At 43.8% G+C, this 20,951-nt stretch overlaps 1 protein-coding gene across 1 annotated transcript; it reads left to right on the top strand.

Annotated features, from left to right (window-relative positions):
* Positions 1 to 1,895: 1,895 nt before the first annotated feature.
* Positions 1,896 to 19,342, top strand: RSPH3 (radial spoke head 3). Its single transcript, XM_083432347.1, has 9 exons — positions 1,896 to 2,086; positions 3,407 to 3,494; positions 4,523 to 4,667; positions 5,466 to 5,611; positions 7,315 to 7,518; positions 9,820 to 9,982; positions 10,839 to 10,925; positions 12,719 to 12,864; positions 19,211 to 19,342. Exons 1-8 carry the CDS (start codon positions 1,962 to 1,964, stop codon positions 12,838 to 12,840), a joined length of 1,080 nt encoding a protein of 359 aa, XP_083288473.1. The 5' UTR covers positions 1,896 to 1,961; the 3' UTR covers positions 12,841 to 12,864; positions 19,211 to 19,342.
* The last annotated feature ends 1,609 nt before the right edge of the window (positions 19,343 to 20,951 follow it).

A 20,951-nucleotide genomic window follows, 5' to 3' on the forward strand; every position in this document is an offset into this window, starting at 1 on the left:
GTACACTGGCATCAGTTCATCTGTCTTCCCAAGTGATGTGTAAATTTTTTCGGAGACACCGTTGATGGAATCTTTTGAGGAGATGGAGATGGCATTTATAAGTCGTCCACGTTTCACAAGCATATCTAGTCCAGCATCCTGTTCTCACAGTGGCCAACCAGATGCCTATGGGAACCCCACAAGCAGGCTCTGAGTGCAACAGCTCTCTCCCCACTTGTCATCCCCAGAAAATAACATTCAGGGGCATGTTGCCTCTGACAGTGGAGGCAGAACATGGTTGCCATGGGGCAGGTTTGTCTGCCAGTGATTAGTGCTGGAAACTGGAAGCTAGCCACCAATGAGATCAAGTAATCCAAGGAAAGTGACAGGGAAGGTTTCACCTGCTTAACTTCTACATGTCAAGTGACTACTCAGCAACAACGAAAGGAATCAACTTGTTTACACTGCGTTGGCAGTTGTTGGACAATTGGGTTTTTTTTCATGCATACAGCAGAGCTTTTCCAGTAAGCATGTGGTTCTTTTTCATCAAAGCAATTATCAGCCTGTGTGTGTCTTACACATAGTTCTTTCCATGACTCTAATTCAGAGTGATGTATATGTTTTATAGTCGAACATTATTTTACTGTGTATCAAATACTATGTTGATTGCAGCAGTGTACATTTGTATTCATCTGCACAAGAGCTGTATGCCTGAGAACATCTCGCTGTCTGAGGCTGCAGCCAGAGGAAAATACGTCCAGTGACACACACACACAAAAGGATCGCAGTGACATCTTGTGGTAAAACTCCCAGGAGTGACCATTGCAAATGCTATGATACCAGTGACATGCATCATCTGCCTCTTTCCTCATGTGCAACTGGCAACAGAAGAACAGCACTGGCATGTTCTCATTTTTCTTGCATTGTTGTGCCTGAGGTAAGCATAAAAGTAGCTTTTAAAAATAGCTTTGAATAGGAAATGTTAAAGACAACAGAAGGATAGGCAAATGCTTATAATATGCTTTCCCTGGATAATATCAGAATCCAAATTAACAGGCAATCCTACTCACAAGTAAGACCCACTTAGTTCAGTAGGTGTCAGGAGTGATTAGGCAGTAATGCTATGCAAGTTGGAGTTCAATCTTTATTAGCAAGAGCAAAATCTACACAGACCTGGCGGAGTGTCAGGCCTAATGAGCCTAGCAGCTCATACCCAGTAAGTCTTGCTCCATGGATCAGTTGCCAAGACTGAAAGTCCCTGCCTCCCCCAGGATTTCCTCCAAGCAATTAGAGACAGCACCTGCATGCAACCAACCTCTCCTCCTCCCTCTTCATGCCTCTTCTGGTTCCAGGATACAAGGGGGAACAGGAGCTGGTCACAGTAGGAGGGGGAGACACCCATGACTCTTCACCAGCCTGACTCATTATGGCCTCTTGGCCTCTCTCCTCCCATCCTCCTGTTGCAGCTTCTGATGCTGATTCCGGACTGCTCTCTGCCACAGAATCTCCCAGATCACTAAGCCCTGTTACTTCTTTAGCTTCTGACACCTCCTTTTCCCAATCTTCTCCTTCTTCCCCCTATGACCACTCATTGTTGTCCCACCACCAATCCCTGGACTCTGAGCCTTCTTCCCTTGCTGGTTCCTCCCACCATTCCTCTACATCCAACCAGTCCATGACAATAGGGCTTATTCTGAGACTAGTGGGTATAGAAGTGCAGCCTAAGATACATTTAAGAAAAAGGAGCGACCATTGGCTCTGAGAAAATTTATCAGGAAAAGTCTAGGAGAAGTTCAGAATGTTGGAGTGCCAGCTAATCAGCAGAGTTGCCTAACCCGGATCAGTTTACCTTGACAACCGTTGTTTAGGATGGAACTCCACATCGCCTAGCAACAGTGGGCAAGGAGGATTCTTCTATTATGCCACCAAGACTTTGAAAAGTCTATTAGAACTAAAGTGGATAAAAGTGGACAAATCTCAGAATGACCACAGGCTCAGTGATTTTCACCCCAAATGGTGCTCCAGGATCTAGTACTTACTCCTATAGCACCCGCCCCCGAGTTGTGCCCTCTAGAAAACGATTTCCAGATCCAACAGCCAGTGATCAGTGAGTAGCATTGCCTGACCATAATAGTCCTAGCCTCAATCCTCAGTCCCAGAGTAGAGACTATCTTGGCATGAGCAGGCCCTCACATCTCCAACTTTGGCTTTTCTACCCTATCATCTACTCTGCTTCTTCTCTCACATATGTCCACATGAGCAGTAAGTGTGTCCCACTATTGGGGTACCTACTCTAGGGTTGCTGTATTTCCTCATACAGTTAATTTGAGCAGCTTTCCCTAACCTTGTGCCCTCCAGCCAGATGTTTTTGGACTCCAGATACCATCTGTCCCAGCCATGATGGTCAATGGTCAAGGTTGAAGGGACTTGTAGGTCGCTTCCTGTTGGGTGTTTACCATGGAAATGGTGCTGTTCACACATGCAGGCTTTCCGCAGCGTTCACACAACATCATCGGCATCACAATGCCAGCTCATATCCCCTGCCCTATTTAATCCGGATTTTCCCTTTCCATGAAAAATCTAATAAATGTCACCAATGACAGATTCAGAAAATCTAAAGAGCAGCAGGCTGGGGAACACAGCTTTTGAGTTTAAAGCGGGAAGAAAACAAATGAACAAATGGTACATCATCATTGTACTCAAGTTCTTAAAAGTAGAATTATCTATCGGTTGCCATGTGAATAATGTGGTTTTTTAATTGGTGGTAAAATAATAGAAAGTGATCTCTTGCACACTGTAAATGTTCCCTCTCCATGAGAAGGCAAAACCTTGTATCTCTGGATTTTTTTGTAAGTAACAAGACTACATATGAATCCATACATGCAGTTATAAACTTTGCTGTCCTGTTTTTCAAAGCTTCCGTTTGTTACTGACTTAAGATCTTTCTGAATTTTGGGCCATGTAATTCTTTTACTCTTAACCAGAACAACGCAGTACACCAGCCTCACAAAGGGGAAATGGATCCAATATGGCTCTTGTTGTGCTAATGCCCCACTTGCTAATTAATTTGTCACCTTACATAGCATTCGGCTTCATGGGGAGAATTTTCAGGCAATAACCTTTCACTTTCATGGCTTATTCTAAAGAAATCCACCCACCAGAAGTAATATGTTGCATATTATACCATTAAAGCACCCTCAAAGGACATTGTTTCTACTAAAGAATTCTGGGCACTGGGCATTTGTACCTTGGAAGTCCAAAAGCTTAGTTCCCGAACGTTTTGGCTGCAAACATCGCCAACCTGGAAATGACTGTTCCAGTTTGCGAACTATTTTTGGAAGCCGAACATCCGACGGGGCTCCTGCAGCTTCCGACAACATTTCAAACTCCACTGAACTTTTTCTTGTCTTAATTTAATGTATTTCAGTGAAGAATACCCAGTCGGCTATGGGAATCTCATGTATGACAGAAGAGTGGTTCGAGGCAACACATATGCTCTTCAGTCATTACCTTGGGTAGGTCCTTTTTACACAAATCTATATATTTTTCTTGAACATGAGAAAACAAGCAAATGGTGGTTGGAAATGCACACATATATCCAAGAGAACACTGTTGGGGCTGGTTCACACATTAATGTTAATCAAATGATGACTTCAGCATCAAGCAACGACTTGCATGTGTGAATGGGCCATCACAGATTTAGCAGAGGAATGCTGCAGATTAAGAGGACATGGCTGACAAATATCCTGGGGTAAGCCATGTTTAAAGCATATGGAAAACTACTTTAGAACCTATAGTGGATTCTGAAAGTATCCAGGGATTCCACAGTTATCTCTCCAGGGGAGGAAGAACTTAGTTGGGACTGGAAAGTAAATCAGAGGGAATGGTTTTACCAGGACTCTCCAATCTCAGTGCTTTGGGGAAGACAAGTTTAAGTAAATTGCAGTGCCACCTAGAGCACTTACACTGCCACAGATTGAAGGTTATATTTATGTCCCATTGACCTTAATTCTATGCCTATTTTCTTGAGTCCCCCATTTTTGCAATGCTATTTTCAGGCACGGATGCAACGCAGTTTGGACTGAAGTGTGGTGGGGGACTTCCCAGCCTAGGGTCTCCCACACTTGGGGGAGGGAAATGCTTTCCACCACATTACTATGCAGTTAAGGTCATGCATTGTTTGGGGCCCTTATTGAATTCTTAGTAGGAATACATCTGATCAGAATGTATGTTCCATTGACTTCAATGGGATTTAAGCAGGCTAGATTTTCTTTGGATTATTCCTGGCCTAGGACTCCTTTTTACCAGCCAAAAAAGGAAAAAGAAATCTTAGGTTTTCTCACCTCTACCACCAGTGCTATTTTTCTAGAAAAAATGGTGATGGAACTCACCATGAATGTCTCCCTTCTTCTCTTATCATGGCAGTGGCTCTCATCTGAGAGGTGCAGGAAGTGAGTTCCATTGAGTTCTGGCTGAAATATTGCCCTGTTTACTGCCCAGGTTAGCTGCTCTTTTAAGAGGAACTTTCCACCCCATTTCCCAGTGCCCCGCTGAAACTGATCCTGTTGAGATTCAGAAGCAACGAGAAGCCCACCAGAAAATGCTTGCCAGAAAGAGAGCAAAGGAAGAGAGCGAAGTCCATGCCCCTCAGGTTGAGATTCCCCAGCTCCGGGCCGATGTGCAGACAGGTAAAGCGCCAGAAATCCTTGTGCAGGGCTTTTGCTGACACAACTCATTGGTTGACTCTGACCCACACTATTTCAGTAAAGATTATTGATTGGTTGGTTTTATTTATATTCTGCCCTTCCTCCAAAAGTAGTCAATGGGAGCCATGCTCAGGGCTACTAAGAGGGGGTTTGAGCCCTGGTGGGGGGGAAATCAGACCTCTCCACCCCAACAAGGGCAGACCAGCTAAAAACATTTATGGTACATGGGATATAAAATAAATGTGTGGTCTCGTTTTTACATTAATGATAAATATGATCATATCCGTACCTGTTGAGGATATTAAGAGCCTAATGACTTATATCAATAATATAAGCACCCACACAATCATTGCTGAACTTACCATACACTTTAAATGTTAAATTTATACATGTAACGCAACACAATGAGTATCACATAACAACTTTGTTATATTTGTACAGCGTTCACATACAAATGTGGCTGAGCATAATAAGTTGAGACTGCATTGTCCTAATAATGTCAAAGCGCAGAAGCCAATGTTCATATAAATACTGGGAATTGCTTGGTCCACAGCACAGGTTCACAAGCCATTATTCTGTGCATGCACTGACCATGAAACATATATTTTGGTAAGAATTACATAAAACATATGCAAGATAGTCGGGCCCCAGATCCCATTCTGAACCTTGGTAATTTGTACCAGCTTCCCCCACCCTCACCCCTCTTGTCAGCCCTGCCAATTTTAAATTGCGGAAGCTAGGAGCCCCCTAACCATAGTCTTCATTGTGTGACTGTTTCAGAATTGTACCTGGAAGAGATTGCAGACCGCATTATCGAAGTTGATATGGAATGTCAAACAGATGCTTTCCTGCTGAGACCAGACAGCCCCTTGTTCGTACCAGCAAAAACTGGGGCAGATGTCGCTACACAAATAGAAGAAGGAGAGGTATTCAGAGCTTAATTTACCTGATAAAACTACCTGAACAGTAAAACCCCTTCTCCTCTTAAATTAAAGCATTCAGAAATGCTCTGCATTCACCACATCGTAAAATTCAATACTGGAAGAACAGAATAGCAGGGGGATCAGTCGGCATGCAAGTTTTATCCTTTCCTGTTGACAAAATGCTTCCTAAGTAAATATGATTTAATTGGCCCTTTGGATCCAGTAGAGGTATCAAAAAGGTACTATCTCTAGGTAAAGGATCCCTGGACAGTTAAGTCCAGTCAAAGGCGACTATGGGGTGTGGCGCTCATGTCGCTTCAGGCCGAGGGAGCCGACGTTTGTCCACAGACAGCTTTCTGGGTCATGTGGCCAGCATGAGCAAACCGCTTCTAGCGCAACGGAACACTGTGACGGAAGTCAGAGTGCACGGAAACGCCATTTACCTTCCCACCACAGTGGTACCTATTTATCTACTTGCCGTGGTGTACTTTCAAACTGCTAGGTTGGCAGGAGCTGGGACACAGCAATGGAAGCTCACCCCGTCACGCAGTTTCAAACTGCCGACCTTCTGATCAGCAAGCCCAAGAGGCTTAGTGGTTTAGACCACAGGACTACCCGCTCCTGCTATCTTTGTTGACCAGCAGGCAGTACAGCAATTCAGAGGCTGAGTGATGATTTTGTTATGCAATGGCAAACAGAGCAAGCGTAGTGCTAGGATTTGCCTTTGTCTTGATTCTATGGCACAAAATCACCTAACGTGGAAGCCTGAAAGAAAATCACTGTTCTGCCTACCTCCTTGCCATAATTTGGTACAGGTAGATTTTCTACATGCATAAGTGCGCTTTCTCGTTTGCTAGCTGAGCGCAAAATTATGTCTAAAAGGGGGAAATAGAAGCAAGTCTATTTTGTCCCTGGCTTCGGTAAAAGAATTGGCTACTCCTGAACAAGGTAACCTATTTTGGCAAGAGATCTTCTCGAGTGTGCTATTCCTGAATTACAAACAGGTTCAGATGAAAAGTAACTAATTCTAATAGGATATCCGACCCTGCCAGATTTTGCCATGAAATGAAGCTAGAGAACAGCTGGCACAATGGGATGGATCCAGCCATGATCATGCTTAGAGTTGACCCATGGACATCAATAGAACTTAAATTATGATTAACTTAAGCCCCACTATTTCAATGGCTCTACGCTAAGATTGAATGTCCACTTCCAGCCCACTATCTCCCCCTGATAGATTTGTTAGCAGCCTTGGATTTTCTTCTGGACAGAGTTTGTTTTAAGTTCCAAATAATGTAAAAATAGTTATGACTTCAGCATTTGCTATTATTAGTGTTACTGTTTATCCATCATTTGCAAAAGATTAACATGCTCCTTGCAAGTGCCTTATCTAGGTTTGTCTTATTTCAAAAAGTTTTTTAAGAAGACCCCAAAATCGTTGAGGGGTTTTTTTGTTTGCTTGTTGTTGAACATTTTTTTACAAAAGCGTGATTTTTCAGTTGACTTGAAATTCCATCCAGACGTCAATTCCGCCTTTGAAATCCACTGGTAATGTCCGGGAAAATCCGGACGTATGGCAACAATCTTGTCACCAATGAAAGGCTCATTTGTAATTTCAGAAATTGTTTCAGAAGTCAGTTATTTCTGTTCCCCCTTCATAAAACATAACATTATGTGTTGACTCAGCACTGGCTTTTTATCCTCAGCTCTTTGACTTCGATATTGAAGTCAGACCAATTGTTGAAGTTTTAGTTGGAAAAACCGTGGAGCAAGCTTTACTGGAAGTCACGGAGGAAGAAGAGCTGGCCAATCTTCAGGCGCACCAGTTCGGATATCACGAACTGCGCAACGCAGAGCTGGCTGAAGTCCAGCGCCTTGAACAACAAGAGAGACGACGGAATGAGGAAAAGGTATAGAGTTTGGATTTGATATCCCGCTTTATCACTACTTGACGGAGTCTCAAAGCGGCTAACATTCTCCTTTCCCTTCCTCCCCAACAACAAACACTCTGTGAGGTGAGTGAGGCTGAGAGACTTCAAAGAAGTGTGACTGGCCCAAGGTCACCCAGCAGCTGCTTGTGGAGGAGCAGAGACACGAACCCAGTTCCCCAGATTACAATTCTATAGCTCTTAACCACTACACCACACTGGCTGGTGTGAACCCAAGTTTCCTTGTTCATTTGAAAAATTCCTAACCCGCTCTTCGTTCTGTAAAATCACAAAGAGATAGACATCATAATAAATGTAATACAGTCATAACTTGGAAGTCAAACGGAATCTGTTCCGGAAGTTTGTTCGACTTCCAAAACGTTCAGAAACCAAAGCACAGCTTCCAATTGGCTGCAGGAAGCTCCTGCAGCCAATCAGAAGCAGCAGAAGTTGCACCAGATGTTCAGCTTCTGAAAATCGTTCGAGAACCAGAGCACTTGCTTACGGTTTTCGATCGTTTGAGATCCAAGGCGTTTGAGATCCAAGGTATGACTGCACAGAATAAGAGTGCCATTACAATCTTAGTACAGTACAGCTAGTAGGAAACAAGTCAGGTAAGGCAAAGCTGCCCATCTCCACCAGTCCTGGATGGGGTGATGAGGCAGTTGGGCTCACTTGACCTCCCAATAGCTGGGTTGCTGCTGGTTACTGGGAAGTGGGGAAAGGCAAGGCGGCCTGGAGATTGGCGCAATGCAAATACACCATGATCTTTATTTGGACCATTTATATACCACTTAATTACAATCATCTCTAAGTGGTGTACAAATAAAACAAAGAGTGGTATTCAAGTCAGTTTTATTCAGAGTATATTTATTGAAATAATTAGACCAAACTTTGCCACATGCATTCATTTCAGTGGGTGGAATTCAGTGTAGCACTAAGGAAATCGTTCCACCAGTTCAAGCATTTAGTTCTCTTTTCCCTTTATTATCCCTCTGTTTTATATTATGCTGTTAAATTTACCTTAATCCTGCTAACATTTTCACATGTTCACAATTATTTTCCAAATACTCCAGAAGCTGATATTGATGCCTCTAGTAGCTACTTAACAAATACAGTGGTACCTCTAGTTGCGTTCACCTCCAGTTACGTATCCTGTGGGAGTATTTTTCTGGGTTTCGCCACATGTGCAGAAGCACTAAGCCGTGCCACATGCATGCATGCACATAAACACTAAAGCGGGCCACGCACATGCACAGAAGTGGCACTTCCGGTTGCAAATTCCTCGGGATGCGGCCAGACCTCCAGAATGGATGCTGTTCACACAACCAGCGGTACCACTGTTTGATGGATGAGGCATCACATACAAGTGGATTTGGGACTGTATAGCTACATGCCACACTCATAGCATCTGAAGAATGGTTGGGTTTCACCAGTGGAATATGGCCAGAGCAGTGTTTTGGCAGAACTAAGGGAGCAAAAGAGAAAAGCACAATAGGGGAAAGAGGCAGTGCTGATGGTGCACCTCACCTGGTCACCTGGGAGCAATTGTCTCTCACCATAGGTAACCAGGCAACCACTTAGTTAGAAAGCTGCCTTGTTTCATCAAAGGCCAGGCCATAAACTTTGCCATCAGCAGACAGAAATAGGTGTTATCACACAAAGGCATGGTAAGATGTGGTGATCTAAATTACAAAACAGGTAAACAGAAATAGTTCCTTTGCTGGACTCTAGATCCCATCATCCCTGGGCATTGACCATGTTGGCTACAGCTGATGGGAGCTGGGATCCAATAGCATCTTCAGGACACAGGTTCTCCACTCTTCCTTCATAGATTTGCTCACTGGAAGAAAATAAGCTTTTGAAGGCCTGGGATGAAGTACATGCTGTATTGTTCTCTTCAGTTTCCGTTTCTTGTATCACTTTTTTTCCTTTTTATGAAAATGGTTTCTTCACACATTGCACAAATTAATAAAGAGTAATAAAGATTTTAATATCTCATTAAAAGTAATTAATAGGATTCTTACAGTTTCTTTTGTCAGGATTCAGCAAGCTTTTCAGCACTTAATTAAAGGGGGTTTTTTGTTTGTTTTAGAGCACTGGCATATTTTATGCAGAGATTGGGTAGCCATCTGTCATGTATGATTTAGTTAAGATTCCTACATTTCAAGGGGTTGGATTAGATGACCTTTAGGTTCCCTTCCAGCTCTACAATTCTATGTTTCCATAGAAAAATGTCTACATTTATTGAAGTTATATGCACCCTTTCCTTATTATTTAAAGGCTCGCCGTAAAGCGCAGCAGGTCACTGCAAATACAAAGTCATCAGAAGTCAAGCAGAAAATTGCATCTCGAGCCTTTTCTCTGCGATATTTGTCGAACCTCATTCCTTCAGTCTTTAATGATCTTCACAATAAGGGTTTCTTCTTCGATATCATAGAAAGAGGTATGTATCATTCTTTATTGCACATAAGCTTTTAAAACGGGAATTCTGCATCACAAAGTTCAGGGCTGATTAACCCCCAGCTGAGGGTTAATCAGGCCTCCCCAAGCAATTTTTTCCGGTCCCCCAATTCTGGTGGCACTGGCGAAAAAGACACATATTTAAACCACTCCAGCCAGTCCACCACCTTAACAGGGACGCATCTCACACCTCCCTAGCCATCAGATCAACAACCCTTTTGATAACGCCCCACCCCATGATCCATGGATCTACATGGACTGTGTGCTTATGTGTGTCCTGTGTGTATACAGCCTTGTGAAGGTAGCCACACCCACAACTGGCACATGGTTGGCGAAGGGTGAATGTGCCCCTCAGACCAAAAAACAGGTTAGCCCCCCGGTGGAAAGAATCAGCTAAAATGGACTGAACAAGGACACACACATACACATATCTGCAGACAGCTGAGATATTTTGGAGTATTAAAAAGAAGAGATGTATATTTCAGACCACTCAGCTTAGAACAGAAGAATACCGGTCATCTTTGCTTGTTCCAAAATGAAGTCCTTTTGTGAAGCAATGCATAATTGAACTACCATAAAATGTAGTGATGCCCACCAATTCAGATGACTTTCAAACAGGGCACAAGTCAGGGTGGCTTTGTATTGCCTCCCCTCTCGGAGGCAGTATGCCTCTTGAATATCAGTTGCTAGGCAGCACAAGAGGGGAGATGTTACTGCACTCCTGCCCTGCCTTTCAGCTTCTCAGAGGCATCCGGGTGGCTATTGTGTGGGCTGAAGGATGGCCTTGTGGGTCTTTGGACTGATCCAGGTGGACTCTTTTGCTCTCTTACATCATATAGATGTTGAGAAAGAATTCCTTCCATATTTGATGACCGGCGTGGTAAAAAGAATGGCGTCGAACCAGCTAGGAAGAGTAATGACTGACTGTAAGTTAGTAGAAATAAGGTAATACAGACTAGCTAACATTCTGCCATACTGATTACAGAATAGCACTGTGATCAGGGACTCAGCTACATTAGTAAAGAAACAGCAATTTGAATGCACTATAAACATGCAACACCAGATGGTGCCAGAGACCAGGAAATTTAAAAACTCAATTTTCCATAGAGATTATTTTCTTTTGTTAACAAGATCTAATTTCTGACTTATTTTTCCTGTGTTTAGATCCACTCCAAGTGTGATCTCAGGTACCGTACTTATTAACAAACAAACAAACAAACAAACAGAATTGACCATTACAAGTATATTTCACCATGGCTGTTATAAACACACTTATTGTTAGAACTCAGCTTGCAAATTATCCATGAAGAGTTGATGTAGGTAAACTTAAGAGAAGTCCAAATGTGAGCCCAATTTTGTTTCTGGTACATAATAAGAAGGTTGATTCAAAAACTATTGAGAAAACCTAGAATGACAAGCCCAGTAACAGGAATGTTTATTGAACTATTGTGAATAAGTAGTTATGGGTTGCACCCCATTGAATTCCACTCAGTGACATTAATGGACCTTCATTAGCTGTTGTCTGTTAGCTACAGTGGGTCTACTTGTAGCTAATGTTCACGGCTGCCATATGTGCGGGGGGTAACACAATAATTTTGGGGTCTTCCTTCAAAAAGCTCAACAACTTTTAGGGTGTCCTGGTCTTCTTACTTTTCTAAATATGGGAACCCTCCAATGCTAGATGCAAACTTCTGTTTCTAACTGTATATTTCATAGAATCATGTGGAGTTAGTGGGGATCTCATAGAGTATATTGTCCAACTACTGCTCAGTTTAAGAAACCCAGAGCTAGAACATCCCTAATAGTTGGCTGCTACTGAAAGAGCCCCACCAGGGAGAGGCCACCACCTTTATAAGTAATGGATTTCGTGGTTGAATTGCTCTTTCTGATATAAGTCAGCCAAAGTTAAATTTGGCTCAAATGATTTGAGCAGTCTCTCATGCTGAAACTAGTGGGAAAGTCTTTACTTCAAGTCATATCCTGCCCTTCCTTCCTTCCCTATGTATTTAAAATGTCATAAACGTGCCTAATGGGACTTTTGACTGTCTTAGAGCAGCAGACCCAGGCACCCCAAATTTCAGACATGATTTGCTGTGCTGGGGAATCATGCATGTGCCACTGTTTTTTTTAGGACATGCAAATCTAAAGACAATACAGTGCTTTTTTTCTGGGGGGACGTAGGGGTATGCACATAGCTGTCAACGTTTCCCTTTTTTAAAGGGAAATTCCCTTATTCCGAATAGGATTCCTCACAAAAAAAGGGAAAAGTTGGCAGCTATGGGTATGCATACCCCTAAAATCTTTGTGAATCTAAGTTTTGCCTCATTGAGGGGCAGTATTTAAATAGGAGTAGGAAAATTAGAGTAAACCTAAACATTTTTTTAGGAAAAAAAGCACTGGGCATATGTATCTCTTGACTATCATTCATCTTGCTAAGGAACTCCGAAAACAAGACAACACCCAAAGATGAAAAGCACTTTCCTGCACATGTAAACCTCTGTTTCTTTCATTTTCTAGCCTTTTTGCATTTAGTTTCTGACCTATGTATGTTTTATGAACTATGTATTCTTTTCCTAATGATATCTAATATCCCCTGAGCCCTTGTGGACAACTATGCATCAAAATAAATCAGTACAATTGCTGTGCCGACTATAGCTTCAAAGAAATTATCTAAATGGCTCATTGGATAAACTTCCATTCAAAGCAATTAAATTTTCAGGCTTAATTAATGACGTGGTTGAAAAGAGGTTGAAGGACTTTGCCGAAAATCAGCCAATTGGTCGCCTACCACGACGTCAAAAATCGTGGAAAAATTCTCGTTTCCCTACTACTGGAAAGTAAAGTGGCTAAACTCCAAAGAAGCAGGTAATGGGAAAGAAATTAGGTATTGGTCCTATCAAAATGATATACAGCCTGATGATAATAATCTCAATGACTACTGATGGCCCTGCAGGGACCAGGGCCGCAGCGAGGTCAAAAAATTGCCTCAGGTGGCAGATCCCTCCTCTTGTGCCTTCTCTGCGCCTGGCTGCCTGCTTTGCCAAAATCTGCCACTGCCTCCTCCATGCCTGCCTGCCACAGCTGTCTCCAAGGCTGCAGGCAGACACTGAGGAGGAGGAGGCAGGCGGCAGCAGAGGAGGAAGACAGGTGGGCACGGAGGCAGCGGGGGGGGGCAGCATTTTCTGTTTGGCCTGGAGTGGCGGGACATCCATGGCTGGCCCTGGCAGCGACAGTTTTTAATGGGATTGCAGCTGGGGAAGAAAAGCTAAACCTCCCCTACACATCCATGAAAATGACTCCACCCTCCCCAAACACATGCCAGGTATTTACAAATCCAGATGTCTTTGCTAGCTATGCAATTAATCTTTACTTAGGTCCTGGGATAATGAAGACACGGAGGGATCTGACCAAAATTCACTGCATTCCACTCACAATTATTTAAATCACACAAGGTGCATTGAGGCATTATTAGAACTGAGGGGAAAGAAGTCGTGCGAATGTTGTGGGCAGCAGCCCTGTGCTCGCATACCTGTTCATGGCTTTGCTAGATCCAGTTTCAACCTTCACTTGTTCAGCAGAAAAATATTCTGCACATGCTCAGTTAAATGTGCTTAGGTGCCTCCTTGGGACTGCAAAACCTCATTACGCAGGTCTCCTCACCTTAGGCAAGCTTCTGTGGGCATTCAGCTACATATTCTTAGAAGCTCCCTTCAGTCCTTTGCATTGAAGATGCAAAGGTTGAAAACAGCATCTATGTGGATGTTTGCTGGTTGGGGGTGAGGTCTGTGTGCATGGCCCCCAAAATTATTGCAAGTTATTGCAATTCATGAGGATGATGTTCTTATATTACCCCAGCTATTCTGGGCAGCTCCACTGGGCGTCTTAACAACGCCAGTTCTAATAACACCAGAATAAGGTTTCTGTTAAGAACGTGTGTGTGTTTTATTCCCATTCAAATGGATGAAATTTTGAAACGTTTCAACACTGGCTGGATCAAACCTTTAACACAGAACTTGAAAATAGATTTTAATCCCTGCACTGAAGTTCAGTATGTTTTACCACTAGATGTCAGTAATGCCATTAGAAACCGAAAATTACATATCTCTTGATGAATGCCTTTGCTTTTACCCACAAACCCTCTGGTTTGCTGAAGGTGTATGCATTCCTTAATAGAGCAATCTGATGCATGCCTACTCAGACTTGTTGAATCCAGTGGAACTTGCTGCCAGGTAAGTGTGCATTGGATTGCCCACACTGGAGTAATAATCAGGAGTTTAAAGACAATTTGCGGTTGCTGTTGCATCTTTCACAATCACTCTGGCCAACTTTTATCAGTGAAAAACAAGGCCAGAGTTTGTGTTGGGGTGTAGCTCAGATTGTTGTTATCAACACACAATGCCCCCCCCCCAAAAAAAATCCTATATCTGAGGTAGGTTTCCTTGGGAATTCAAACAGCCAGGTCAGGAGCATATCTACATGTGTAATTCCAATTATCCTTTTGTAATAATCTCAAGAGTAGTATGTCTGTCTCTGTTATGGGTGGAGAACCTGTAGACCTCCACCTTCCAAAGTGGCCATGTTCACTGCAGCTGGTGGAAACTAGACTCCAACATCTGGAAGGCCATGCGTGAGCCACTCCTCTTTGAGCATGTGCCAGTCATAGTGGTGAATCACATCATTTACATGTTGAAAGACTCTTGGGAACAAGAGAAATCTGCATTGTCTCCCAGTATGTTTCTGAGCACAATTCAAAGTGTTGGTGCTTGGCCACTTACAATGTTAGCTTGCCCCAAATTAGGCAGTTTTAGGGTGGCGCAACTGGTGTGGTTGCACTGGGCGCCACACTACAGGGAGCACTAAACAGTGCTGTAGAACACAACGCAAGAGGCATGGAGGAGCTGAATTTTGGCATTGCACAAGGCGCCACTGAAATTTGAGAGCCCAAGGTCCGCCACTGCCAAAATGCAGTGGCTCATCCTCTGCCCATCACCAAAGAATGTCTGAAGACATGGCAGAGAGTGAGGAGAGTGACTGAGGGAACAGCGGCAGAGGAAATGTGTGGAACTACAGTGGCAAACAGCAGCACTGGACAGGGGAAGCTGGTGGGCATTAGATGGGTGACACCTACTGAAGTCCAAGTCAGACTGAACATTCCCTTTCACACAGCTCTTCATAATAGTCTTCTTGCTTATGACGTGTTTGATCAGAATTTGCCAGAACCAATGTCTGCCAATGAGTAAGCCTTCTTAAGGAATGCACATTTGCAGGGGGATGCTGAGTCACGTTAATGGATTGTGTTAGGTGTGGTTATGTACCAGCTCTTAGACCTGGAAATCTTGGCCAGTTGTAATAGTTGTAATAGAATCTCTAGCTATTTCTGATATACAGGAGCCTGAGCAAGCTAGTTTTATTTTTAATTTTATTTTAATTGTTCATTTAAACAATTTATATTAACTACAATAGTCCCTGGGACGCGGGTGGCGCTGTGGGTTAAAGCCTCAGCACCTAGGGCTTGCCGATCGAAAGGTCGGTGGTTTGAATCCCCGCGGCGGGGTGCGCTCCCGTCGCTCGGTCCCAGCGCCTGCCAACCTAGCAGTTCGAAAGCACTCTCGGGTGCAAGTAGATAAATAGGGAACGCTTATCAGCGGGAAGGTAAACGGCGTTCCGTGTGCTGCGCTGGCTCGCCAGATGCAGCTTTGTCATGCTGGCCACGTGACCCGGAAGTGTCTGCGGACAGCGCTGGCCCCCGGCCTCTTAAGTGAGATGGGCGCACAACCCTAGAGTCTGGCAAGACTGGCCCGTATGGGCAGGGGTACCTTTACCCTTTTACAATAGTCCCTAAGCAGTTTTCAAAGCTACAGCATAATGAATACAGCTACAGCTACAATGAATACATTCCTTTAAAACAGATCTGGACCCAGGGATGGGGAATGTGTGGTCTGTAGATGGCAGCTGGACTATAACTTCCATCATCCTTGAACAAACATGCTGGGGCTGATGGGAGTCCAACCATGTTCCCACTGAAATCAGACATGCACTTACCATTTTGGTATTTCATCACTGACTGAAAACATTTCTGTTTTGCCAAGCATTTTCAGAGAATTAATTTGATTCAGTGTCAGTCATTTATTCTCTGTTTCCTTATTTCATATTTTTATGATTTTTTTTTAACACCACGGTTTTTAAAAATGTGTTGGCAGTTTGGAAATACTTTTATAAACTGGCTAAAAAAATAAATCTGAAAGAACACTACCCCATATGTAACCTGATGTAGTTGGAGGACTGTTTTCTGTATTCCAGAGGTGGCGCTGTGTCTTTGTTTTGCCACAGTTACACTTCATCTATGGGCAGAGGTGTAAACCAGGGGGAGTTGGGAGGGGGGTTCTCGTTTCCAGGGGTTTTTTCTGGCTGAGTCAGACACTGTGAGCTGAATGCATCAGACCAGGTGGAACGGCAGGATGTATTTACTCTGCCACCTCAGGTATACCTCAAAAGCATGTGTATTGCTATGCCAACAGTTCAAGTGGAACCCTGCCACTTAAAAGAGCACCGCTGCATTCCACTGTCGAAAAGCAGTGTAATCTTTAACCACACCTGAAAGCAGCCCCACCTTTTCAAAACTGAACGTCTCTTGTGCCAGCTCTGTAGAACAATCTGAAGTTGTTAATTAAGCCCATGTTATAAAGCCAAGTTTGAAAGTGAAGTACCGAGAGAATTAATTATTACATTTTCCGAAGGGTCTAAGTGATGCTCCTTCAAGCCTCACTGTCTGGGCAGCAAGTCTACATGTGTAGATTTCTTTGGCTCTCTAATTCTTTGGAGTAAATGAAGCAGTGACTTGCATGGAGCAGTCAGCCCCACTTTGCCAGGTGACGCTGTAACTCAGTGGTGGAGCTTAGGCTTTGCCATGTCAAAAGATCCCAGGTTCAATCCCTATCTGAAACCCTGGAAAGTTGCTGCCACCCTGTGTAGACAATACTAGGCTAGATGGGGACCTTCTGGATGCAAAGCAGATGCTCTGAATGATCAGCAAGTAGGTATAATGGTACTGTCTAATAACAAAGATTTAGATTTGTATCGAGCAATTGTTTTTCATATATTTATATCACAGCAAAGTTAAGAAATTAGTGCGTCTGATTTCAGTGGGAAAGTTAGAAACATAGAATCATAGAGTTGGAAGAGACCACAAGGGCCATCGAGTCCAACCCCCTGCCAAGCAGGAAACACCATCAGAGCACTCCTGACATATGGTTGTCAAGCTTCTGCTTACAGACCTCCAAAGAAGGAGACTCCACCACACTCCTTGGCAGCAAATTCCACTGTCGAACAGCTGTTACTGTCAGGAAGTTCTTCCTAATGTTTAGGTGGAATCTTCTTTCTTGTAGTTTGGATCCATTGCTCCGTGTCCGCTTCTCTGGAGCAGCAGAAAACAACCTTTCTCCCTCCTCTATGTGACATCCTTTAATATATTTGAACATGGCTATCATCTCATTTTTTGACAGAATTACAAGCCTGGTAGATGAAGGGAACGCAGTGGATGTAGTCTACCTTGATTTCAGCAAGGCATTTGACAAGGTGCCCCATGATATTCTTGTAAAGAAGCTGGTAAAATGCGGTCTTGACTATGCTACCACTCAGTGGATTTGTAACTGGCTGACTGACCGGACCCAAAGGGTGCTCATCAATGGTTCCTCTTCATCCTGGAGAAGAGTGACTAGTGGGGTGCCACAGGGTTCTGTATTGGGCCCGGTCTTATTCAACATCTTTATCAACGACTTGGATGATGGACTCAAGGGCATCCTGATCAAATTTGCAGATGACACCAAACTGGGAGGGGTGGCTAACACCCCAGAAGACAGGATCACACTTCAAAACGACCTTGACAGATTAGAGAACTGGGCCAAAACAAACAAGATGAATTTTAACAGGGAGAAATGTAAAGTATTGCACTTGGGCAAAAAAAATGAGAGGCACAAATACAAGATGGGTGCCACCTGGCTTGAGAGCAGTACATGTGAAAAGGATCTAGGAGTCTTGGTTGACCACAAACTTAACATGAGCCAACAGTGTGACGCGGCAGCTAAAAAAGCCAATGCAATTCTGGGCTGCATCAATAGGAGTATAGCATCTAGATCAAGGGAAGTTATAGTGCCACTGTATTCTGCTCTGGTCAGACCTCACCTGGAGTACTGTGTCCAGTTCTGGGCACCACAGTTCAAGAAGGACACTGACAAACTAGAACGTGTACAGAGGAGGGCAACCAAAATGGTCAAAGGCCTGGAAACAATGCCTTATGAGGATCGGCTAAGGGAGCTGGGCATGTTTAGCCTGGAGAAGAGGAGGTTAAGGGGTGATATGATAGCCATGTTCAAATATATAAAAGGATGTCACATAGAGGAGGGAGAAAGGTTGTTTTCTGCTGCTCCAGAGAAGCGGACACGGAGCAATGGATACAAACTACAAGAAAGAAGATTCCACCTAAACATTAGGAAGAACTTCCTGACAGTAAGAGCTGTCCGACAGTGGAATTTGCTGCCAAGGAGTGTGGTGGAGTCTCCTTCTTTGGAGGTCTTTAAGCAGAGGCTTGACAACCATATGTCAGGAGTGCTCTGATGGTGTTTCCTGCTTGGCAGGGGGTTGGACTCGATGGCCCTTGTGGTCTCTTCCAACTCTATGATTCTATGATTCTATGATCATATCACCCCTTAACCTCCTCTTCTCCAGGCTAAACATGCCCAGCTCCCTTAGCCGTTCCTCATTAGGCATCGCTTCCAGGCCTTTGACCATTTTGGTTGTCCTCCTCTGGACACGTTCCAGTTTGTCAGTGTCCTTCTTGAACTGTGGTGCCCAGAACTGGACACAGTACTCCAGGTGAGGTCTGACCAGAGCAGGTGTTTAAGTTTCTCCTGCCGAAGTCAATGTTGATCTTTTAAATGTTTGGCTGGATCGTGTCGTAAGTCTTGATGCAATGTACTTTTAAGATAATGGTGTGAACTGGAGATGATAAAACAAAAGAATGAATAAAATCAAGCACTTCTTAAAAAGTGATGTAGAGCCAAGTTCTCTGAACCCTTTCCAGGTTGTCAATGTCCTTGCTTACATATTCAAAATGGGCTCTCTCCAGTGTGAAGGTTGTAAAGCATTTTTAAATACTTTGATGATAAAAGAGACAATGCACAGTTTTAACATAAACTTTTCTGTGTTTTAACAGGGATCTTTAATATATTCAAGAAGATTGCACATCGTTATTTGGGAACATCAACCATATATTGAATTTGTCCTGCTGAAAATTATCCCCAGGGCAAATAATAAAATGAAAATTACTGTTTTGGTTTTTTCCTAATGTTGGCAAACCTGATAATTTTATTACAACAACATTGTTTGTTCTAATGTTAACTGTATGTTTTGCCCTTATTTCTCTTATTAGTTATTGTTATTGATGTAATCAACAGGATAGTAAGCTTTTAAGATGAGAAGAAAATTACATAAATGTTGCATGTGTGTATTTTTCAGTACTTAGGGGGTGAGATCCAAGGTAGATCCAAGCAGGGATCTACTCACACAATGGGACTTCTGCTTCTGCTTCCTCTTGCAGTCTTCCTTAAGCTCACCAAATCTGTGCTGGACTGTTGGCACAGATTTGGGGGAGATGTGGGGGGACGAGAAACCAGAAGTCCCGCTGTCCAAGCAAATTTTCATTGCCCTAGCAGGCAGACATCACCGGATGTTGCCCAGATTTTGAGTATGCTGTTTTTATTCATTTTAATATTGTTGCATTTTTAATTGTTTAAATGTTGTTTAATGCTCTAGAAGTGCTGTGGAGAAAATGTTTCTGAAGGTTGTAATATAAATCCTATCACTGATAAACGGAAGCAGATTGTACTCATTCTTTATGTGTGTTTCACTCAGGGGCGGCACATGCTGTTTCACCACTTGAGCCAAAACAGAAAGCGCTGCCTGGCCCTGCCACTGCAGCCCCCACCGTCATACCTGCTGCCGCTGGAGCCGCTTCTCCACCTGCCCTGCCACCTCTGCCGCTGGTGAAGCAGTGCCATCATTGGCGTCAATTTTGGGTTGGATCTCACCTGATTGGGCCGAAACGAGTGCTGTTACTGCACTGGCGGCAGGGCAGATGGGGCCCCTGCAGGACTAATGCCTTGGTGGCTGCTTCTGCCTAAGACAGCTTCCTCAGTCGTTCTAATGACTGAGCTGGCTCTGGTTTCATTGTGTAAAGAGAATTTAAATGCATTTTTAAAATAAATGAACGTTCTACAGTTAGAAACCGCTTCCTTATTTTGTAATATACTGCAACCCCACCTCCCCCATTATGTTTCGTTAAACTATGGATTGTGAACTTTAGGCCTGCAGAACATGCAAGGGCAATTCTGCTTTTTCTCTCTGTTTCATTTCTGTCTTCAGAAAGCGAGAATCATAGAATCATATAATGGTAGAATTGGAAGGGATCCCAAGGACAGTGGCGTAGCGTGGGGGGTGCAGGGGGGGCCGGCCGCACCGGGCGCAACATCTGGGGGGGGCGCTCGCACTCGCAGCTCTCTGCCCCTACCTGGCTCACTGTGCGAATCCGATCCGAGTCACCAGGTCGCCGCCCACTGTGGAGGGGAGGGTGCCAGGCGTGTGGTGCAGTGCAGAGAGACAGCGAGGGACTATCTGGGGGAGGGACAGCGCAGCGGGGGCGCAAATTACTTGCCTTGCCCCGGGTGCTGACAACCCACGCTACGCCACTGCCCAAGGATCATCTAGTCCAGCCTCCTGCAATGCAGGAATCACAGCTAAAGGATCCCTGACAGATGGCCATCCAACCTCTGCTTTAAAACCTCCAAGGAAGGAGAGCTCACCACCTTCAGAGGGAGTCCATTCCACTCACTGTTTTTTTGAAAGAAAAATCGGTGTCTGTATGCTTTCCTTTGCCTGCAGCCACAGGAAGCAGCAGC

The sequence above is a fragment of the Podarcis tiliguerta genome (genome assembly GCF_965153285.1).
Source record: "Podarcis tiliguerta genome assembly, chromosome: 3".
Lineage (NCBI taxonomy): Eukaryota > Metazoa > Chordata > Lepidosauria > Squamata > Lacertidae > Podarcis > Podarcis tiliguerta.